Here is an 18,986-nt window from a genome sequence, read left to right as displayed (position 1 = left end):
GGCCTTTGCACTGCTGCGGGTTAGGGAGGAAAATATTCAAGGCTTGGTTCACCTCCTCGTGCTTCAGCAGCCCCTACTGGTCAGACAGGCCATGAACACAGGCAGTGGTTGTCTATGCTGGGCCCTTACCTCCAGGGCTCAGCAGCTTGGTAGCATCCGTTACTGAGGTTCAGTGTGTGAAAAGAGGCAATTGGCTTAACAGCAGGAATGGAGGTCATCGTTGATCTTCAAAAGAAGGACTTCCCAAACTGAAATTGGTTTTACTGGTATTAGTTTATTATCAATTGGTTCAGCTCAATAACCTGTTGTGTGGAAACTTGTAATGCGTTGAGCAAAATGTGAAGACGATATAAAAACGCAAATCCCCAGGGAGTGAACTGTTTTCAGTTATCAATATCTTATTTTAAGCAGCCTAATTAATACATGGAGATGGATGTTTAAGCATGCCGGAATTTCTGTGGTATAACAAAAGGCCACTTTACAGTGCCCGTTATCACAGCTGAGAGTAATGTTAGAAGTCAAAATAGGCAGATTAATTTACTTACGTTGAGCTAAGTGCATTCTTGGCTCATAAAGGGGAATAATTTGCTCGCTAAAGCCAAATATCCCATTTGTGACAGCAAATGTCATTGCTTGGATTTCCCTTTGACAGCTTGGCAACCCTGTACCACGGTTATAGTATCCATTTATTTGTCTTGTTTTCAGCCAAATGAATCTGTTCTGTTTTGACAAGGAGACTGATGGGTAATTGATAACTGTGATAGAAGCAAACACAAGAACAGGATCCTGAATTATTCAGCTCTTTTCAGTATCAATAAGGGTAAAGAATTCATGTTTCTGTTTGCGCTGAAACTAAACTAAGGCAGCCAGACATTTACACTGCCACTCTATCAGAAAACCAAACAGTGTACATTTGGTTTTCACCGACAAAATGTTTTATAAGCTTGTAACAATGTGTGTGAAGCTGCCAGAATAATAAATAGGCACAGCGGCCCATGCATGCTAATGTTATGTTGTAAGCAGTTTTGTTGACAAGTGCTAATACTTCTTTCATACTATCATCAAAAGCAGCTAATACAACAGCCATTACTCGCTTGCTCTCCCTGCAAGACATGATGGATTGTGACCTTAATATGAGTCAGCCGAGTTTTGAAAGTTAAACAACTTGTAATAAATCACAGAATTATTACAATGCGGTTTAATTGGTTAAGGACTGTTTATTTCCTAAAGAGGCTGAAACAATTCGGTTTTGGCACGTTTAATTTGCAAAGTGCATTTTCATTACAAATGGCAGTTTAATATCCCGCTCCTTTGTCATGCAGAATATGCAACACATAGGCAATCTATTAATTGGACAAAAATGCATGGCAAGCGTAAATCGTTCTTTATATCGTCACTGCTGTGCTTTTGCATCTGCGAAATATATTAAGTGGAACCTGACTAAAGTTAAACGCTTTAGGACTTAGCTGTTGGTTTCTGAAATAAAAATTTGATGACAAACTTTATTTCAGAACAGTGTAAACCAATTAAGTAACAGTAAACACGAAGGACAAGTTGGACAATTATCTCGGTCTTCCTTGAGGCACAGATTAATATATTAATATTGATTCAGCAATGATTCATAATGGTGTACAGCTCAAAAAAGTCAAATGTAAGGGACGCCTGAATGGACTAAACTTTATTTTTAATTGAGAATCCAAGTAATCAAGAAGTGTGGTTAGCATTCCTTGGACTGTATGCTAGCTATGTAAACATGCTATTGGCATGTGTCTAATATATTATTCTATAGCTTTAATGTTAAATTATCTGCCTCTTTTTTTCCTGCAGAGATGTGTAGTGGGTTAGCAGTTTGTGTAGTTCCTTCTATGTCCAGGATGTTCTTGTGTATTCTTTGTGCTATGTCACAAACTTGTGGTTATTGACCTAAATTTCAGATCCTTTTCATTTTGATTAAACCATAGCCCCTTAAACAGTTACCTGGAAAATTAACCACACTAGAAAGGCATTGTATACCATTTAAAAAACACTGGATCTCCTCAAGTGCCTTTAAATCTGCCTGACAGCATTTGTTTAGTACATAATTGTTCCAAGTGTAGTACAGCACTTTATCTTGGGCGATGCCTGTGCAACTGCTGGGACTTTTTGTATACCATTAAGTGGTTTTATTGTGGTTTTATGAATATAATATACTTGTATCTGAATATTTGCCAAGCTAATATTCATTTATCTTTACAATTTCAGGAACCTATATGCTGTTACAATAATAATAATAATAATAATAATAATAATAATAATAATAATAATAATAATAATATGTATTATTATTATTATTATTATTATTATTATTATTATTATTATTATTACTATCCCAAGCTCTTAATTGTTATACGTTTCAATGGACACCAAGACAGCTATAATTACACATGTATTTAACTGTACTGTGGTCATTACACTGTACTTTAAAATAAGTAACTGTCCATGATGAATTGATAGTTAATGTCCCATTGCAGTGCACTGCAATCACACGTCTGATCGGTTTTTTAAAGTCTTGTGTCTGATCAGTACTGTTAGTAGTTATAAACAGTATAGTTGTGTTAAAAACTTCCAGTCACTTAAGCACATGCGGGCGCTCCTTTAGTTATTGTTAGTATCAGGCCTCTACACTCGCAGGGTGGTAAGGTGAAACATTTCACGATCAATTTACACCTGCGTCTTTGAGCAGCATTTAAAAACAGTATTTCCCCTGTCACGTTGTCCCTGCTTGTTGCTGGCACTTGATAGCATAATCATTTCTTCAATAATATAGTGCTTTTATAACCAAACCTAACCAAACTGTGCTGAATCTATTGCAAGTACTTTATAAGACATTGCCAGTGTATAGCCAGTATGTAACTTGGACTCTGATCATTAGACCTAAAGTTTTGCATCACCTAGAATTTTAGGATTGAGAACATCATTTAGATATTTTATTTAACATCATGTAATCAAAGAATCTACAAAGTGATATTGCAAAAGTCTACTGGAAGTCATAAAAGTATTTCATGTTAGATTTCGAAATGTTAACTTTCTTAATTTTTTGTCAGTTTTTTGTTAAGGACAGTATATGGAAAACTACAAAGCTGTATGTAATTCAATATGTTAACGTAACATTATTCAGCAGGTTTCATTCGACTTTTGGCCAGAGCTGTACATTATATTTAGAAAGTATACTGAAATTTTGAGTGCAGCCACATATAATGTCGAGTTTTTTTAAATGAACTTTTCAGATACTGCTGTTTTTTTGTTACATTTCATACTTGCAGGCCTCCTGTTCATAGCAAAGGTATGTTAATGTACAATATCATTGGTAAAAAAAATAAATAAATTGACAGCAGAACTGCAGTTGAAGAACCTCTCCAAGTGCACTGTGTGAAATCAAGCTCTAGAGCCAAATCTAAATCCATGGCCTTGAAATCATGACAATTCAAATAATGGACATTTTTAAGAACGTGAAGAATGAATCCCTGCACCAATTTGCACAGTGGCAAGTTCAGTACAGTTTGCACAGTTCAGTGTTTTGACTGGACTTTGGACTTGAAATGATTTTAACACTGCATCCACAGTATTGTCTTATTTCCGTAGAGACTGCCCTCACACAGGTGCTTGTGCTTGAGTGAAAAAATAAATAAAATAAATAATTCAAAAAGAGCCCTCAGTGAAAACAGACTTCTCTCTCGGTGCCCGCCGAGCCTCTGCAGTGCATGTCTGTCTTTTAATTGAAGTAAAAAGCCAGAGTTGCACTTATTCTTAATATTTAATCTGTGGTGAGGATACATTGTAGATTTGCCTCCATTTAGATCAATTGCATTGACCCCATTGCCTCAAAACTACAGTGCTGTACATTAAAGATTAGGATCCCATAATCTACAGGGCATACCAGCAAGCAATTAAAAGCAAAAGAACAGTTTTTTTAAAACTCTTGCATGGGCAGTTTTAATCGGGCCATCAGTTAAATGTTAAGAAAACATGATATGATTACATCTCATAAAGCTTTTATTTTTGAGTTCAGATTGGATCATCACAAGAAAGTTTTCCAAGAAAAGCCGGAATTGTTTCTTTCACTGGAAAGTGTTTCTTAGGATTGATTGATGAATTGCATAATTACCCTTTGGGATTCATCATCCTGCTTACCCGGGTGTGCTGCGGCTGCCAGCGTCAGGAGATAACTCCACACAACATACATCACAGGACAGCATCAACAGCCGATCTTGAAATTGATTCGACAATTAAAAGGTTTTCCAGAGAACTAACAAGAATAGCAATATCACAAATCCCTTTCACTCATTTTTATAGGCTTACATCCGTCTGGTTGGTCTACGTAGTAGGCAGGTCCAGTGGTTGGATAGAGGTCTGAGAGTCAGGATATCCAGGGTTCAAATCATGGCGCACCTGTTCAGTGAGGAAGTTGGATAGGGAACAGAAAACGTACCTTGGATTCAGTCCTCTTCACTATACTTGTTTCAAATTCTTGGTTAGGAATTAACCACGTTTTATGGGAAAGGTGTATTTGAGTTTTTATTTTATTGATTAGCAACAGACCTAAATGTTGTAATGAGCCTCCATGTGATGTTCTCTGATTTCCTGGTTGCTTGGAAGCATTGGGGTCCGAATAGCCATGTGACCGACAGTGATTGAAAGGATGCTGGGAAATCCCCAAAATAATGTATTATGTGCCAGCAACGATAAGAACCGTAAAGTGAATACAATCCCTGTTTAGGAAAATAGAGCGCGACACAGTTTACCCTGGTGTGCGTCTATGTGTGTCGGGAGTAAGCATAAATACCAGCAGATGCTTTCCATTTCATTGAGATGTGATAAGTGAGTTTTCAACGAGTGACTTGTGTACGCCAAAAAAGAAAGGAAAACATGCCAAAGCCGAGGCGGGTGATTTTTGATTTCCTCTCCTTTACACTTTTTGACACCGTGGTAATCCATTCCCAGCCCTGGAACTGAAGGGCCCTGCGCCTAGCAGTTTACCATTATAAATGGGTTTATTCAGGGATAGCAAACCCATCATCCGCCCGCAAGTCCAGCTCCACTTACAAAGCATGCTTACTTGACTGTACCTCCTGGTGTTCTGGCAGGTACAAGGCCACACATAGCTGCACATAGATTTATGGATTCTTATAGCCACGCTTTAAGTCTCTGGGATGATGAGGTTTATAATTAATATATACAGACTTGTATTACCTGTATAGTGTTTGCAATTAGACCAAATAGATGGGGTTGTAGGGATGCAATACATGTAGCATTCTTCACTCAGCAGGGTTTCCTGTTGCACACTATCCTGAACGACTCTCTTTCAATAGCCAGATTTGCATTGCAATACATGGAAGCTGCTGTTGTGTTTCCAGTGTCCTATGAGCGTCCGGTAACTTGGGACATTTCTTAAAGCACAGTTGGTTATTGATGGTTAGACTCTAATATTCGTTTTTCTGGAGTGTTTATAAATTCATAAATAATTTGTGGAATTTGTATGCTGTCACAGTCTTTGGCTCATTTTGCCCATGCCTAGTGATCATTTTAATAATCACTATACCATCTTTTTTTTTTTTGTCTTTTTGTTTTGTACAGTATTACCTTCTGTAAAAATCATATATTTAATTGGTCAATCTTGTGAAATGTGCATTTCACCCTGGTATTTATTCTTGTATTTATATCTTGGTGAAACACTGTCATTTTAAGGAACGCTTTCTTTCTTTGTGTTTAAAAGAGGCCTAATGATCTTAAATTACTCTAATTAGCAAGAAAATAATTATACACTGTTGTAAATGTGCCGTGTGGAGTAAGAGGCCATTGGAGCTGAAAAGCTGAAACTAAAATATATGTTACAAGAAGTTCTGAATTGCACTTATACATATAGCTGTGACGCTCCCACATGTATCCAACACATCATATTTTTATGTGTGTTTTTAACACTTTTCAGTCTCCATGCCCAAAGAAAATTATACAGCAATTACATTTTCATTTGCAGTTAATTTCCTTCCTATTTGATTGGACTGCATCATAGTGGTTTTAGATGTAGCAAGAGGCCCTCTGATGAGGTACATCAACAATGTAGAGGCTTTAGAAGATCAATGGAATTAACTTGTACCAAATCAGGGGCTATTCAATTGATCTAAACAGTGGGGGGATCGAAATACTGCCACTTCGATCATGACTGTGAATTAGGGTCCTATGTTTACCAGGGCTATGAATATCAAATGTCTAAATACAAGTGATTCTCAAGTGAAAACACCAGGGAGGGTTCTAGTTTGATGATTGAAATGACAACTGAAATTGGATCCCATTACATGTTTTACTGCAAAGTTCTTTAGCTGAGTCCTAAAGCAATAGTACAGTATGTCGTTTTTTATTATTATTTCTGTAGGTATGTTCTTGAAATGGAAGCTGCTCGTTCACCTATTTATGCTGTAGAAAGAAAATTAAAAGCAAGAATTTGGGGGTGATCGGTCACAAAACACAAACAAAAACACGTTGTCAGCTAGTATGGGCCTACTTTACATGATAGCCTCTTGCTTGATACAATGCTGATGCTGTTACCTGTATCCTTTTAATGCAAGATGTGAGAGAAAACAATTAAGAAATGATGAGATGAAAATCTTAAATATACCCATCGAAGCGATTTTGTTCAAGGCTTGAGAAGGCACTAGCAAATATGTCTGTAGTCCACCCCTGACAGGCTGAAAATGCAACATTGGTCAATTTCACTGTCTGTCTCTATAACCTGCAAATGGAAAGTGGTGTTCGTAGAGTACATCTCCCCAGTCACGTGAACAGATTGCCAAGGATTTATATGCGTTCTTTGTGGCCAGGAGTGATTGACAGCTCAGATATACGTTGGTTAGCTTGGGCTACCCTATTTCTGCAGGACTGACGGTAGCTGTCAAAACTCCATCATCCATTTGGAGGTTTTCGAGCTTCCTCTCTTTCGTACTATCGCCTCAGTGATCTAGTGGAAATTACTTTGTCATAGTGGTCTCATCCCAACTGAGTCACATAAAAAAAAATTAAGAAATAAATCACCATTACTGAAATTGAAATGTATTTCTGTTTAAACGAGTGACAAAGGCTGTATTATACATTGATACATTTGTTTCCATATATTTCCATATGCTTTGTAAAGCACTTTTAGACTGACCATTGCTTGAAAAGGGCTTTATGTGTATATCCATATATGACAGAATACTGCAATGTTGTATGCCTATTGTTCTCCTTGATCACCTGTATGACACACAGTGTAACACACTCTTTGTTATCCATCCTTCAACATCAGGCTTTTCTAACTGCAGTTTCTCTTGTCATTCATAAAGCAAGGTAAGAATTAAAAGCTTACAATTAACCTGCAGCAACCTGAATAAAATAGGTTTAAATAACATCATAATAGTAATACACCTCATTCTGTAATGTTTTATTGAAATTGAATAACCTTGCCCATACTTTGTTTTCATGATGATTCTTGTATTGCTCATGGAAATAATTGAAAAAAAGGTAACGGTTTTCAGGGCTACCATCTAACATTTGCCCGTACAGCTCTTGTGTCAGGAAGCATGCTGCCCTTAACTAGCTAATATAGGCTGCCGGACCTTTTTACGAAGGCAAAAGCTGTAATCATTGACGCAAAGCATCCAATTAATTTGCTTTGCCTACATGTTTTTACTGGACGGGGATGCATAGGGGAGCAGTGTGCTCAGTCATGATCATGCACTGCAAAGCCAGGAAATGTTCCCTTTGAGCTTCCAATCGTTAGACAGGGGCTGAAGTGAAGACAGGCCCATTGACAAGCGAGAATGGCAATAATTTATTTTGTATTGATGGGGTGTGACAAATCATGTTGGAGCGGAGGACTGCATACTGTGGGGCTCTGAGAAGGAAGACTGTGACGGGCAGAGATGAAACCCTTCACAGCTCATTTAGTCCAAATGTAGCCACCTGGGTGGTGAATCGGTTCAACATACCAGCCTAGGCATTCCTGCACAAAATTAGTTAGGGAATATAGGGGTTCTTTCCATACATTAATCAACAGGGTTTAGCTGTCAAAGTGTGGAGTTGAGAACGTATGAGGGAGGGACAAAAAAAAAAAACCTTTATATCTGGGCTGCTTTAGAAATAATAAAATAAATTCTTCCCCCCACCCCCCTCCCCAACACTAGTACAATCACTGGGGTTAATTAATAATCATGAAAGTAAGCTTTGCATTTGTATAGCCTTTGTTATTGTTATGTTTTGTACTAGAATTTGCCATAATGATCAACACATTTTTATTTTTTTTATAAGCCTTAAAAAAAAGATTTTTCCTTTTTAGCTGTGTATAATGAAATGTGATTAAGAGGGTAACAGTTTAATAAGCAGGTCTGGGTTAGTCATTTATTATGACTTGAGTGGGTATAGTACAAGGCACCACTGAAGTCTTTGGAGTTGCACTGATTAAAGTTTTGGGGATCGGATCCCAGATTTTGAACTTCCGTTTTCACACAAGCACGCTGACTTCAAAGCTAGGATATGATACGATATTGCGATAAAAGACTCCCACATTATTTTTAAAAGGAATATGTGCAGTCACATGATAGAGAAGGTTGGAGGTTTCCATTTGCATAAATCATGTATTAAAACAATGCAAAGGATTTTCTTTCTTCACCCTGGAGTTTGACTTCTTCAGACATAACCAAAAGAGGCAAGTCTAGTCCAATTCGGAATGATACCATTTACAAAGCTCAAACACAGTGAATTACACGATGATGATGGAAACATCTATTAACATTGAGGCATGTCATTTCAACAATGCTAAGGCAAATCTCAAAATGGTGTATTCGTGTCTGCTACTTAGTCTCTTATTAGCTCATGGTTAATTGTATATGTTGGAATAAAGTCAGCAGTTCATAAAACCACATCCATGTCATCCTCTGATTCTCACAACAACCTCAAAACAACAATATGAAAATATATGCTTGTGGCACATACATCACTATCTAGAGTATAATCAGCGATGCCTGGAGTGCAACACATCAGTTTGATCCAAAGTTAGACAGAGCGTTTTTCTTTTTTAAATAAACATTCTCCCCTTTCTAATGCCTTCCAGTTTCTGCTTCATCCACATCAAACCCCCTGCATTCACACCCACCACAGGAAACACTTGAGTTTTTATTTTTTTCTAAACCTCAGTCACTTTGATCATTAACAGGAACAAGTTAACTGAGAGAGTATAATCCGTATTTTAATTTTGCAATACTCCTGTTTTGGGATTTCATTCATTTAATCTAAGTTTGAATGAACACAACAATAATGTCATGTACAATATCTGGTTTGTCTTTTTCTTTCATTTTATTGATATTGATAAATTGCAGCTTTTCTGACAGTTGACACTAACCAATAGTTGACCACAACTGTCAGTTTGTTTTTGAGAGGTTTGAAGCGTACAGAGGCTGGCAGCTGCAGCCTGATCTCTATGCGATCTCTACCTACAATCACTCACCAGGCTTAATGATTAGTAACTTTATTTGTACAAAAAGTAGAAGTAAGGATGTAGGTGTCCTGCATGCATGCATCCCTCCACACCCCCAGATCATAATCTGCTTCAGTGTCTGTCAGCTGCTTGTTATGCTCCACCATGCAGACACTTATTACCTATTTCTGTTGGGTAGTTCCACAGGGTTACCACACCTGAGGTTGCAGGGTACTGGCTGATTTCCTAATTAATCAAAGGGTAAAGTGTTTTGTTGATGTCATAAATGAATACCTGACAGTTATTCACATCATCTTGACACCCCTCCGACACCATGTGTGTTTATTCAGGGTATTCATTGTTCTTTTTCTTTCTTTCTTTCTTTCATGAATTCCTATCTCCTTTTTGGCTGGAAAACAAAACAAAACAATGAATACTGGTACATCATGCCTTTTGGAATGGACACAGTTGAGATACATGATTCAACTGCTACTACTTTTCAGATTGTGAACATCATTATTTGTGACACTGTTTGTCCATTTCATTTTTCTTTGTATGGCTTTATATTCAATCCAATCAATCAGCTTCTGATCTGTATCTGTGCAGATATGTCTATCTCTAACTATAATATCCATAGCAATGTAATTGACAGATATTCTGATTATTGTACATTATCTGCATACTATACTTCATAAATATGGATGCATTGAAAGGCAAATGTCCCCTGGATCAACCAGATCTAATTCCCCATACATCAATTACAGAAAAGAAGGACATTTTTGGTAATACTGCAAGGCTAAATGATGCAGCAATCAGGGTCCTATTTGACTACTATCCACCTGTTACTTAGAGAACAATGTGGAAAAAGTAAGTTTTTTTTTTATATGTATCTGCATTTATGTAACCTACTGCAGTTTTGCTTGGCAGATCATTTATGTATTTACTTGTGCATACTATACACCAACGAAGGCACATGCTGGTGTCTGCTTTCTTTCAAGTTTTACCATAGAATATTTTTAAGTTTGAAGTTCTGAATGAAGCACCTTTTTATGTAAATGACTTGTCTCGGACTAAATTGCATGACTAAAGTTTAATTTGTGATATATCAAAGTTGCATTTCCCTGTTGCAAGTCATCTTGGGTCACCCTGGGCAAGACAGCAAATCTGACTTGATTTCTGATCTTAAATTATGAACAGCCTCAATGAGAACAGACTTTTCTGCAGATTTCCACATTGACTTCAAGAAGGAAATGGAGGAGCTAATCATGCAAAAGTGGTCAGATACCCTTTCCAGTGAGTACTGTTCCACACGCTAATGACAGTGTTATTACAGCGTATGTACCCTCCTAGAAACTTGAGGATTTCAGGATTAAAGCCAAGAGCAAATTGCTCAATAGTTTTGTAACTCATGGTCTGTTTGTCGCAATTTTATAAACTAATGAAAAATCATCACAGATAGAAAATAGTGGATAATTCTGTGCTTCTTGTAAATATATATAGTTGGAGCACATTATCAATGTTCATTATGAGAAAATAATATAACATTCTGATCAGATCTGTAGATTAGGATAACAATAAATTATGCAATTTTTTTTTAAAACATGTACAGCTCTAACTTAAATAAGGCAACATCCAAATTGTATTTATCTTTGTAACCCTGAAAACTTTAACAATCTGTAAAATTAGCCACTTGAAAAGGGAAATGTTGGAGGATCATATTCTTCTACTTTGTATTATTTGAGTTCAGCCTTTCTGTGGCTTGTTTTGTGAAGCAGGTAAATCAAAGTCCTGCAAGGCGTAACTCTTTCACTGCACTGGTGACATACAGAGAATCCAACACTTCACTGTTATACAATTGAAGCGATCAGTCTAATTATGCATATGGTTTTGAATACATATCCAAATGCCTTTTAGAACTGAGGCATTTTCACTGTGCTTGTACCAACTGTCATGATCAATAATGGGTTCAATCCAAATGAATAGGGTAAAATAGCACTTTTCAAATTCTTTAATGATTTGAACCCTTTGTAGTTAACTTTAAGGGTTGAGGTGATTGAAATCGTAAAATTATACTTAATGGGAGTCAATGCAAAGTCAGTTATAGCTAAACTTTTCTGTTAGCGTTTGTTCTAGAGATGGGTAAAAATCCGTATTTTGCTTTCTGGTTTCCAGTTGTCACAATTACAGCCTTTGTCCACCAGATGGCGTTATGTACTATGGTATATTAACAGTAAACAAAAAAAAAGTGTTACAGCATTACAGATGAGTGCACATAAAAAAAATTGAAAAGTGTTATTGTGTGTGTTTACCTGTACAAATGAGAGATCTGCAAAATCAGTTATCGAAAAATATAGGGAAGGGAAGGATACATATAGATGTGAGGAGGCTGTGTGGTCCAGTGGTTAAAGAAAAGGTCTTGTAACCAGGAGGTTCCCGGTTCAAATCCCACCGCCACTGACTCATTGTGTGACCCTGAGCAAGTCACTTAACCTCCTTGTGCTCTGTCTTTCAGGTGAGATGTAATTGTAAGTGATTCTGCAGCTGATGCATAGTTCACACACCCTAGTCTCTGTAAGTTGCCTTGGATAAAGACGTCTACTAAATAAACTAATAATAATAATAATAGCAATACAAAAAGATAGGGAAGGGAAAGATACATATAGCAATACAAAATCGCTGAAGCACTCCTAGGACTGGAACTGAATCATCTGGACTTGTTTGCTGTTTATCTATTCTTAATTTATTCATTAGCTTATAATTTATTTAAACCGCATGCAATACTTTGTACATTTAAGTAAGATCTCATGAAAATATCAAAATCTAAGCTTGATTTATTCTGACAGCTAGTTTGCAGCGGAGGCCCTGTGGTGAGGCTTGTAGCACTGTACACTTAGCTGATTGTGCCATGTTGTGGTGTTCTGAGAAAGTGCTTAAAGATAACCGGCTACAGTAAACCATGAGAGAAGTTTCATGCAACATCTTTTTTTTTTTTTTCAAATTGTCTCTCTCTCTTAAACTGATTTGAATTCTGACAGCTACGTGATAGGTGTACACCCATCTGAACCTGTGGGAAGCATTCAGTATTTAGGTATCGGCTTCATGCATATCTGATATCTCGTCTGTGCTATTTAGGGTTTTAACAATGATTATATATTTTTTGTTCTATGTATACCAATACATCATTTTGACAGAAACTTGGTCAGATCCTCAATGTTATTCTGGATGTAATACACGTGAACTTTTATCTGGAACAAGTAAAAAGAATGAGGAGCAAGTGAGGAGATGTGAGGAGATTTCTGTGTGTGTGTTAGATAAGCCAATTAAAATTGACCCAGAAATAGTAGGCCATGCCTAAAACAATAGTGATAATGTGTGCCCTAGCAGGTTCAGTAATGAAATAATGACTTTGACTGGAATTGCCTTCAAGGACTGGAAGTGAGGACCACTGGGATAGCATCATAGTTGGCCTGAAGATTTTCCTTACAGTTAACGTCTATCGTTAACTGTAAGGCAAGAGAATGTTCTACCCTTCTAACCTCCACTGCTTACTACCTAAAACGTGTTCTGGGAAAGTGTTTACCTAGGGGGGTGTTTAGATGAACACACTTGGGCAGATATAGCCTGAACTCACTTTACAGCAGCAATTTATTGTCCGTGGATTGGAATGAGGTTTTTTGGTTTTCCCTGCACTGTGATAGATTATGCAGTTTCCGTGTGTTTTTGATTGTTTTTAAGTTCTTTTTTATAGTATTGTAGGTTTGAGCTGTCTGGTTGTGTTAATGTATGCAGTGTTGAAGCCCACTAAATAAATACATGAGTGCCTTTGCCAGTGCTTCCTAAAGGAGCAGCTAATGACGTTTCTTGCACTCATGGACCTCTGAAGCTTCCCAGCAGCAAACCCCTTGAGAGCAACCAGTACCCTCAACTCTGAAAATTGCTCCACTGTCATGTGGGTTTGAAATGAGCCTTCCTGCATCTCTGGATTCAACTCAGCCTGACAGACAATATTCTCATTCACTCAGTCCTTTAAGTTCAGTCCTCATCCAGACTGGTAGATGCTTCACAACATGTGCAGCTTGGCCTTGGATGTAGTCTTAGATCTGCAAGTAACCAACCCAACTAGGTTATACAGAATACTATATATATATATATATATATATATATATATATATATATATATATATATATGTATATATACACTGCAGAACACATACATGACATGCAACCCATATATAACAAGAATAAACAAACTCCTCTACAATTTGTTGAACTATAAAATAGTCTTGTTTTTTGAGGAAAAATGAATTGTTTAATGTAAATTTCCTAAGTATTGAGTTTGTTACCTATTAAATTCACATTCTCTTTCTGACGTGATTATTTGTTATCTTCTATTAAAACTACTGGCTTTTTGTTATTTTAGAGAACATATGTTGGTTATACTTTGCAATGGTGAGAATTAGGCATACTTGAATTACAGCAGATTTAGGGATAGCAGTTAAGATTTGGATAGAGGGATTGTGGAGTAAAAACAGATAAATCTTCTCCAGTAATGAAGTATATGAACTGACACCTGTTGTGAAATGTGACCAGTCTGACATTTGAAATTGGTGGCTAAATTCCAGTTTAAAGATTGATTTGTATTTAGATTTTAAAACTAATATTGATATTGGAATAAACAAATGGTAATCCACATTTTTGTAGTTTGAAATCTGAATGATGAACCGTGATCCTTGACACCCCCAAATATACAGCTTGTATAGCAGGCACCAGATCGGTCAGACTCAGGTCAGTTAGAGATTTTACACTCTTGAATACAGTCTCAAGTAAATCTGTATTATGCCTCTTGATTAAAATAGACTACTTTAGATACTTCAACACAAGTCAGTACATTGAAGGGACAATGCAACAGAAAATAAGCCATGCTATTATAAAAACGGTCAGGTTTACAATGGCTTGCTCCACTGGCATGCATGTACTGTGTATAGTGTCGCCACAGTCTGAGACAGCCTAAGGTAACTGGGTGTGCTATCAAACAAATTTGACATGGCACAAGATAAAGCACAAAGACTGCCAGACACGTTACACATCAGAGAACTAGTGCACACTACAAGGATCCAGCTAACAGGAAACCTAAATGTTTGGAATTGTGAAAACCTTTTCAACCATATAGTGTAGCAACTTTGCTAGGAATAGGAAGGCCACGTTCACAGTACCTGTTGAAATGATTTCCTGTGTAATTCAACCCACTGTTCAGGTCGATACAGTTTGCTATTGTGCATCTTCATCAATGCCTGGCACAGTCCTCTGCATCCGTCATCTTCCTCTATCAGTCTAATTAATTAAGCACCCGCTGTAATACCTCTCTCAAACTGTAATACAATGTGTTAAGGTCACAGGCCATCTAACTAATAGTAAACTGATGTAAGCCTTGTATACTGCTGTCACTTGTTTGCACCCTTTGCATTCCATTACCTCAACCTGTATGCAGAGTCTTACAACAAGCACATGGAATGTGGACTCCTGACATTTATCAGGAATTAAAGAACCATTTTAATTTTAGGTGGAAGCCTTGAATGGACCTAGACCAGTCACTGGCCAGCTGTGAGGAAACGTTTGTGATAATAAAGGAGTCCTTTAATGGGGTTGTCAAGGGGTAGAAATAATATGTAAATGTAATGTGGTGTAATTTCTCAGACCTGCTGGCCACTCAGTCAGGGACACAGACTCATGGTCATTGACAGCTGGCTGCACCACGTGGGGTTTATTATTTTAATATTGCTTTACAGGCCTCTGGACTGTTCAGCCTTTTTGTAAATCTCTGTTTATATCTTTCTTGCTAATTTCTTGCCTTTTTCTTAAAACAAAAATATATGTATCAATTAAAATACAATTCCGAACTATTTAAGCTAATGTAGAGCACTCATTTCTGAAGTAAGGAGATCAGGAAAGACCTGATAAAGAAGAACAGGAGGGCATCCCTTCAGGTTCCAGCTTCCTGGAAAGAAAAAGCTTTCCGAATGCAGAGAATTAAGTGTGATGTGCCAAATGTAGCAGGGAAGTACTTTATGGGGTTATTTGTTAAAACATTTTTTTTTTTTTAATTGCCAGTACATTTGCTTAATGTGTAACTGCATTTTAGTATTTTTTTTCATACGGGTGCAAACACCGATGTAATAAACTCTAACCAAATCCCACTGTATTCTGTAATAATGTCATATTATCCTTTAGGTTGCGTTTTTTTTTTTTTTGTTTCATATTTTCACTTAATATCTTCCTATGGGCAGCCTTCTCATTTATCAACTGTTTGTCGTGCTGACATGTAGGCTGCTTTCTGAATATCAATATCAACTAAGACAATGCATTTGTCTACTGTGAGTAACCTTCAGCTAAATGTCATTCTGCTTAATCCTATTTGCAAATTAAACATTGAAAAACCCTTGCAGTTTCTGCCCCCCTCGCGCGTCGTGACATTTGTAAATATTATTTATTTCTTTATTTTTTAATAATGATTTTAGATGATACTGGTATTAATGGTATTCTGTACAGAAACAAGCCTTGTTACTGAGAATCAGTTCTGTAAGCAGCATGGCATTGGTAAGTAGCCAGGTTTGAATGCAATGTGCAGCATACTGTTCTGTAAAGAGTGTTTCTAAAAGAATGTTACACTTTAGCATAGGGACAGCCTCTTTTATAAATAAAGCTATTGTGCCATGTACTTTATACAGTATATTAAGAACAATAAATAATCTGCATAGATTTCAAAGTTATTCTTGTTACATGTTATGGGATCATAATGATTGGTATAGCAGAGCCATGATCTACTCATCAATTGTATTAATATATTGTTCAAACTAGACAGGAAACGATATACAAACGTTTTAATATGCTGGACCCACAGCCAGAAAGCTGAATGGAGTTGGTCATTCCATGGGGACATATTATGCTTTGCATGCAAGATGGAAAAGTATACAAATGAGAAACTGCAGAAAGGCATAGCAGTATGATGTTACATCCCATAGATGTTAGAAAATATTAATTAAAAAAAGTTATGGACCAAAAGCATTTGTGTTTCTCTAGTTGCCTCTTTTGTTTAGATTAATTATGTTTCCCTTCATAGGTACTCATGCAGCGACACAACTTATTTGCTTATTCTTTCTAAGTAATTTCCTAGAAAGGCCATTGACTTGAGCATGAGTTCTAATGCTTTACAGGTGTTATTTCTTTGGCTAAATGAAAAAGGAAATGATAACTTTACTGGAATAACGAATGATGTCAAATGGAATGTTAAATTAAACATCAGCTTGGTTTCTGTGTACAGTACGTGTCTTAGGGAGACTGGGATTTTGCTACTTGATCTCCGTGTTGAACCACTTGAAACATAAGTTCTAATGGTGTGAGAAAAGGGGATACAGACGTGTTTTGTGACTTTTCATTTCAGGTGGGAAATGCAAGAAGCAGCCGCACTTGAAGATGAAGAGAAGACCCTGGTGGATCACTTGCAGGAAACGTATTTCGATAAGAGCCAAGGAACATAGAGCTACAGCTGTGTACTTAGAGAAACCAAAGAACACTACAAGACAATTGCAAACATTTTCAATTATAAATGTACTTACTATAAATTAGCACCGTATCCCTAAATAACTTGTTGTAATACTGTTAAATATTTATTTAGAAAGCATCTTTTCTTTTTCAGTTAGAGCAATATTGAGGGTAGCATTTATTCTGTTTTGTTTTTTTAATAAGAAATGGAATACATATTCTAGATGTGTTGGAAAGTTCAGTGAGACGTCTGACAAAAAAGTTTTATTACTATTGTGAGAGTGGTATCTACGGCATCTTGAAAATCCGATTTTGTGGAGTGGTTTGTACAAGTTGGACGGAAATATTAAATGTATGCTTGGCAATAAAGTTTAAATTGAATTTCAGATGTTAGGCTTCATCTGCAGTATGTAATCTACAATTCAAGCAGCAATCAGACATCACAAACAGTACAATATATTCACAGCATTTATGTTCAGTCTGCATATTATTTTTCTGCGTGCCTCTAGCGTCCTACACATTGGACGCTCATTAGGTAACTTCCACCATCAGCTCAAGTTGAAGAAATCGAGTTCTGCCTGTCTGCAATTCCATCTGGACTGACAGAGTCCCAATTGAAATCTTGATCTGCCGCTGACGGAAATGAACAAGTCAATGGCTTTCAATCCCAGTGGCAGATCAAAGCATTGCATTACATTAAACTGACCTGGAATGCATTTTAAACATCACGAATTCAAAAGGTAGAAGCACAAGAAACACAAAACACACATTGAAATTTTAAACAAAATGCTTCCAAGCAAATGTCCAAGAGTAAAGCAGCAAAGAGAAGCTGACCCAATTCATATTTCAAAATCAGACTACAAAAAAAAGGCTCTCTTCTGGATTTTTCTCACAGGTTTATGAAACCTAAAAAGATCTTTATAAGTGGAAGGAAATGTTGTATTAATAAAGAGTCGACATCTGTGATCAATTAGAGACCCATTTAGAATTTCCCAGCCCTATATACAAATTGTTCTCTGCTCACATGAGAAATGGAAAATTAGTCCTTTCACTTGAAAGTATTTACAGCTCGATTTCTATTGTGATAAATTCTTTTTTCAAGCCCCCTTTTCATGCTATTGTGCAGAGTGTGTTCTCTAGTTAATTACAAGAACCTTTCTCTTTCTGTTTTTCATTTCAATAAGTAATAATAATAATAACAATAATAATAATAATAATAATTGTAGACATCCCATTAAGCAGAAATAGGTTAACATTGTTCCATTGCAGATGACAGGCATTTCAGATATTGTCATGCGATGTGGAAGCATTTTCAATTGTTTTGTTCCCCTTCTCATCTTATTGTGTCTTTCAGAAATACTGTATGTTACAATAAAGCTGGTAATCATTCTTACTCCTTTTCCAATGTCTAATCCAAAGGTTGTGCTGTCAGCCATGTATTTATTATGCCATTTTGGAGGTCAGAGTGTATGCCTACGCAAAAGTCGTTGCATACTTTCTCTGATATTTTTATCAGCATATTTATCTAAATGTTGGCTAAGTTGTCAAAGTGCATAAAAATAATAAAAGCTAATACAACTTGTCTGTGACCTGACAATTATTGTATTTTGTTTCCTTCACAGAAAAAAAAAGTATGATTGAAAATCTATTTACATTTTTTCGTGAAATGTTGTTTGTTGATTGGATTGGCAATTAGGAGCTGTTATGTTCTCCCCAGTCGAAAACATCTCCTGGCTAGTGGAATAAAGTACAACGCAGCACTAATCCAAGAAATCACGTAGCAGTTTTTATGAGTGCAAGGCCTGCTGTAAAGTTTTTCCAAACCATATTTACAAAATCACAACCATCAATCATGTTTGATGCAAACAAAAAATAGTTATTTGGGGTTTATTTAAAGACCTTTAATGGGATATTAATGATAATATAAAGTAGTATGTAGTGGCTTTTCTTATATATATATATATAT

At 36.5% G+C, this 18,986-nt stretch overlaps 1 protein-coding gene across 5 annotated transcripts in view; it reads left to right on the top strand.

Moving 5' to 3' along the window:
- The window catches only part of LOC117403814 (uncharacterized protein KIAA0825-like), a 109,908-nt gene extending 91,291 nt beyond the window's left edge, over positions 1-18,617 (top strand). For all 5 annotated transcript variants that reach the window (XM_058987451.1, XM_058987459.1, XM_058987465.1 and 2 more), the window contains one exon: positions 16,920-18,617. In XM_058987451.1, the coding sequence (XP_058843434.1) occupies positions 16,920-17,016 (97 nt within the window). In that variant the 3' untranslated portion in view covers positions 17,017-18,617. The remainder of the gene's footprint in view (positions 1-16,919) is intronic.
- Positions 18,618-18,986: the final 369 nt, after the last annotated feature.

The sequence above is a fragment of the Acipenser ruthenus genome, chromosome 2 (assembly GCF_902713425.1).
Source record: "Acipenser ruthenus chromosome 2, fAciRut3.2 maternal haplotype, whole genome shotgun sequence".
Classification (NCBI taxonomy): Eukaryota; Metazoa; Chordata; class Actinopteri; order Acipenseriformes; family Acipenseridae; genus Acipenser; species Acipenser ruthenus.
This window is presented reverse-complemented; position numbering and strand designations above follow the sequence as displayed.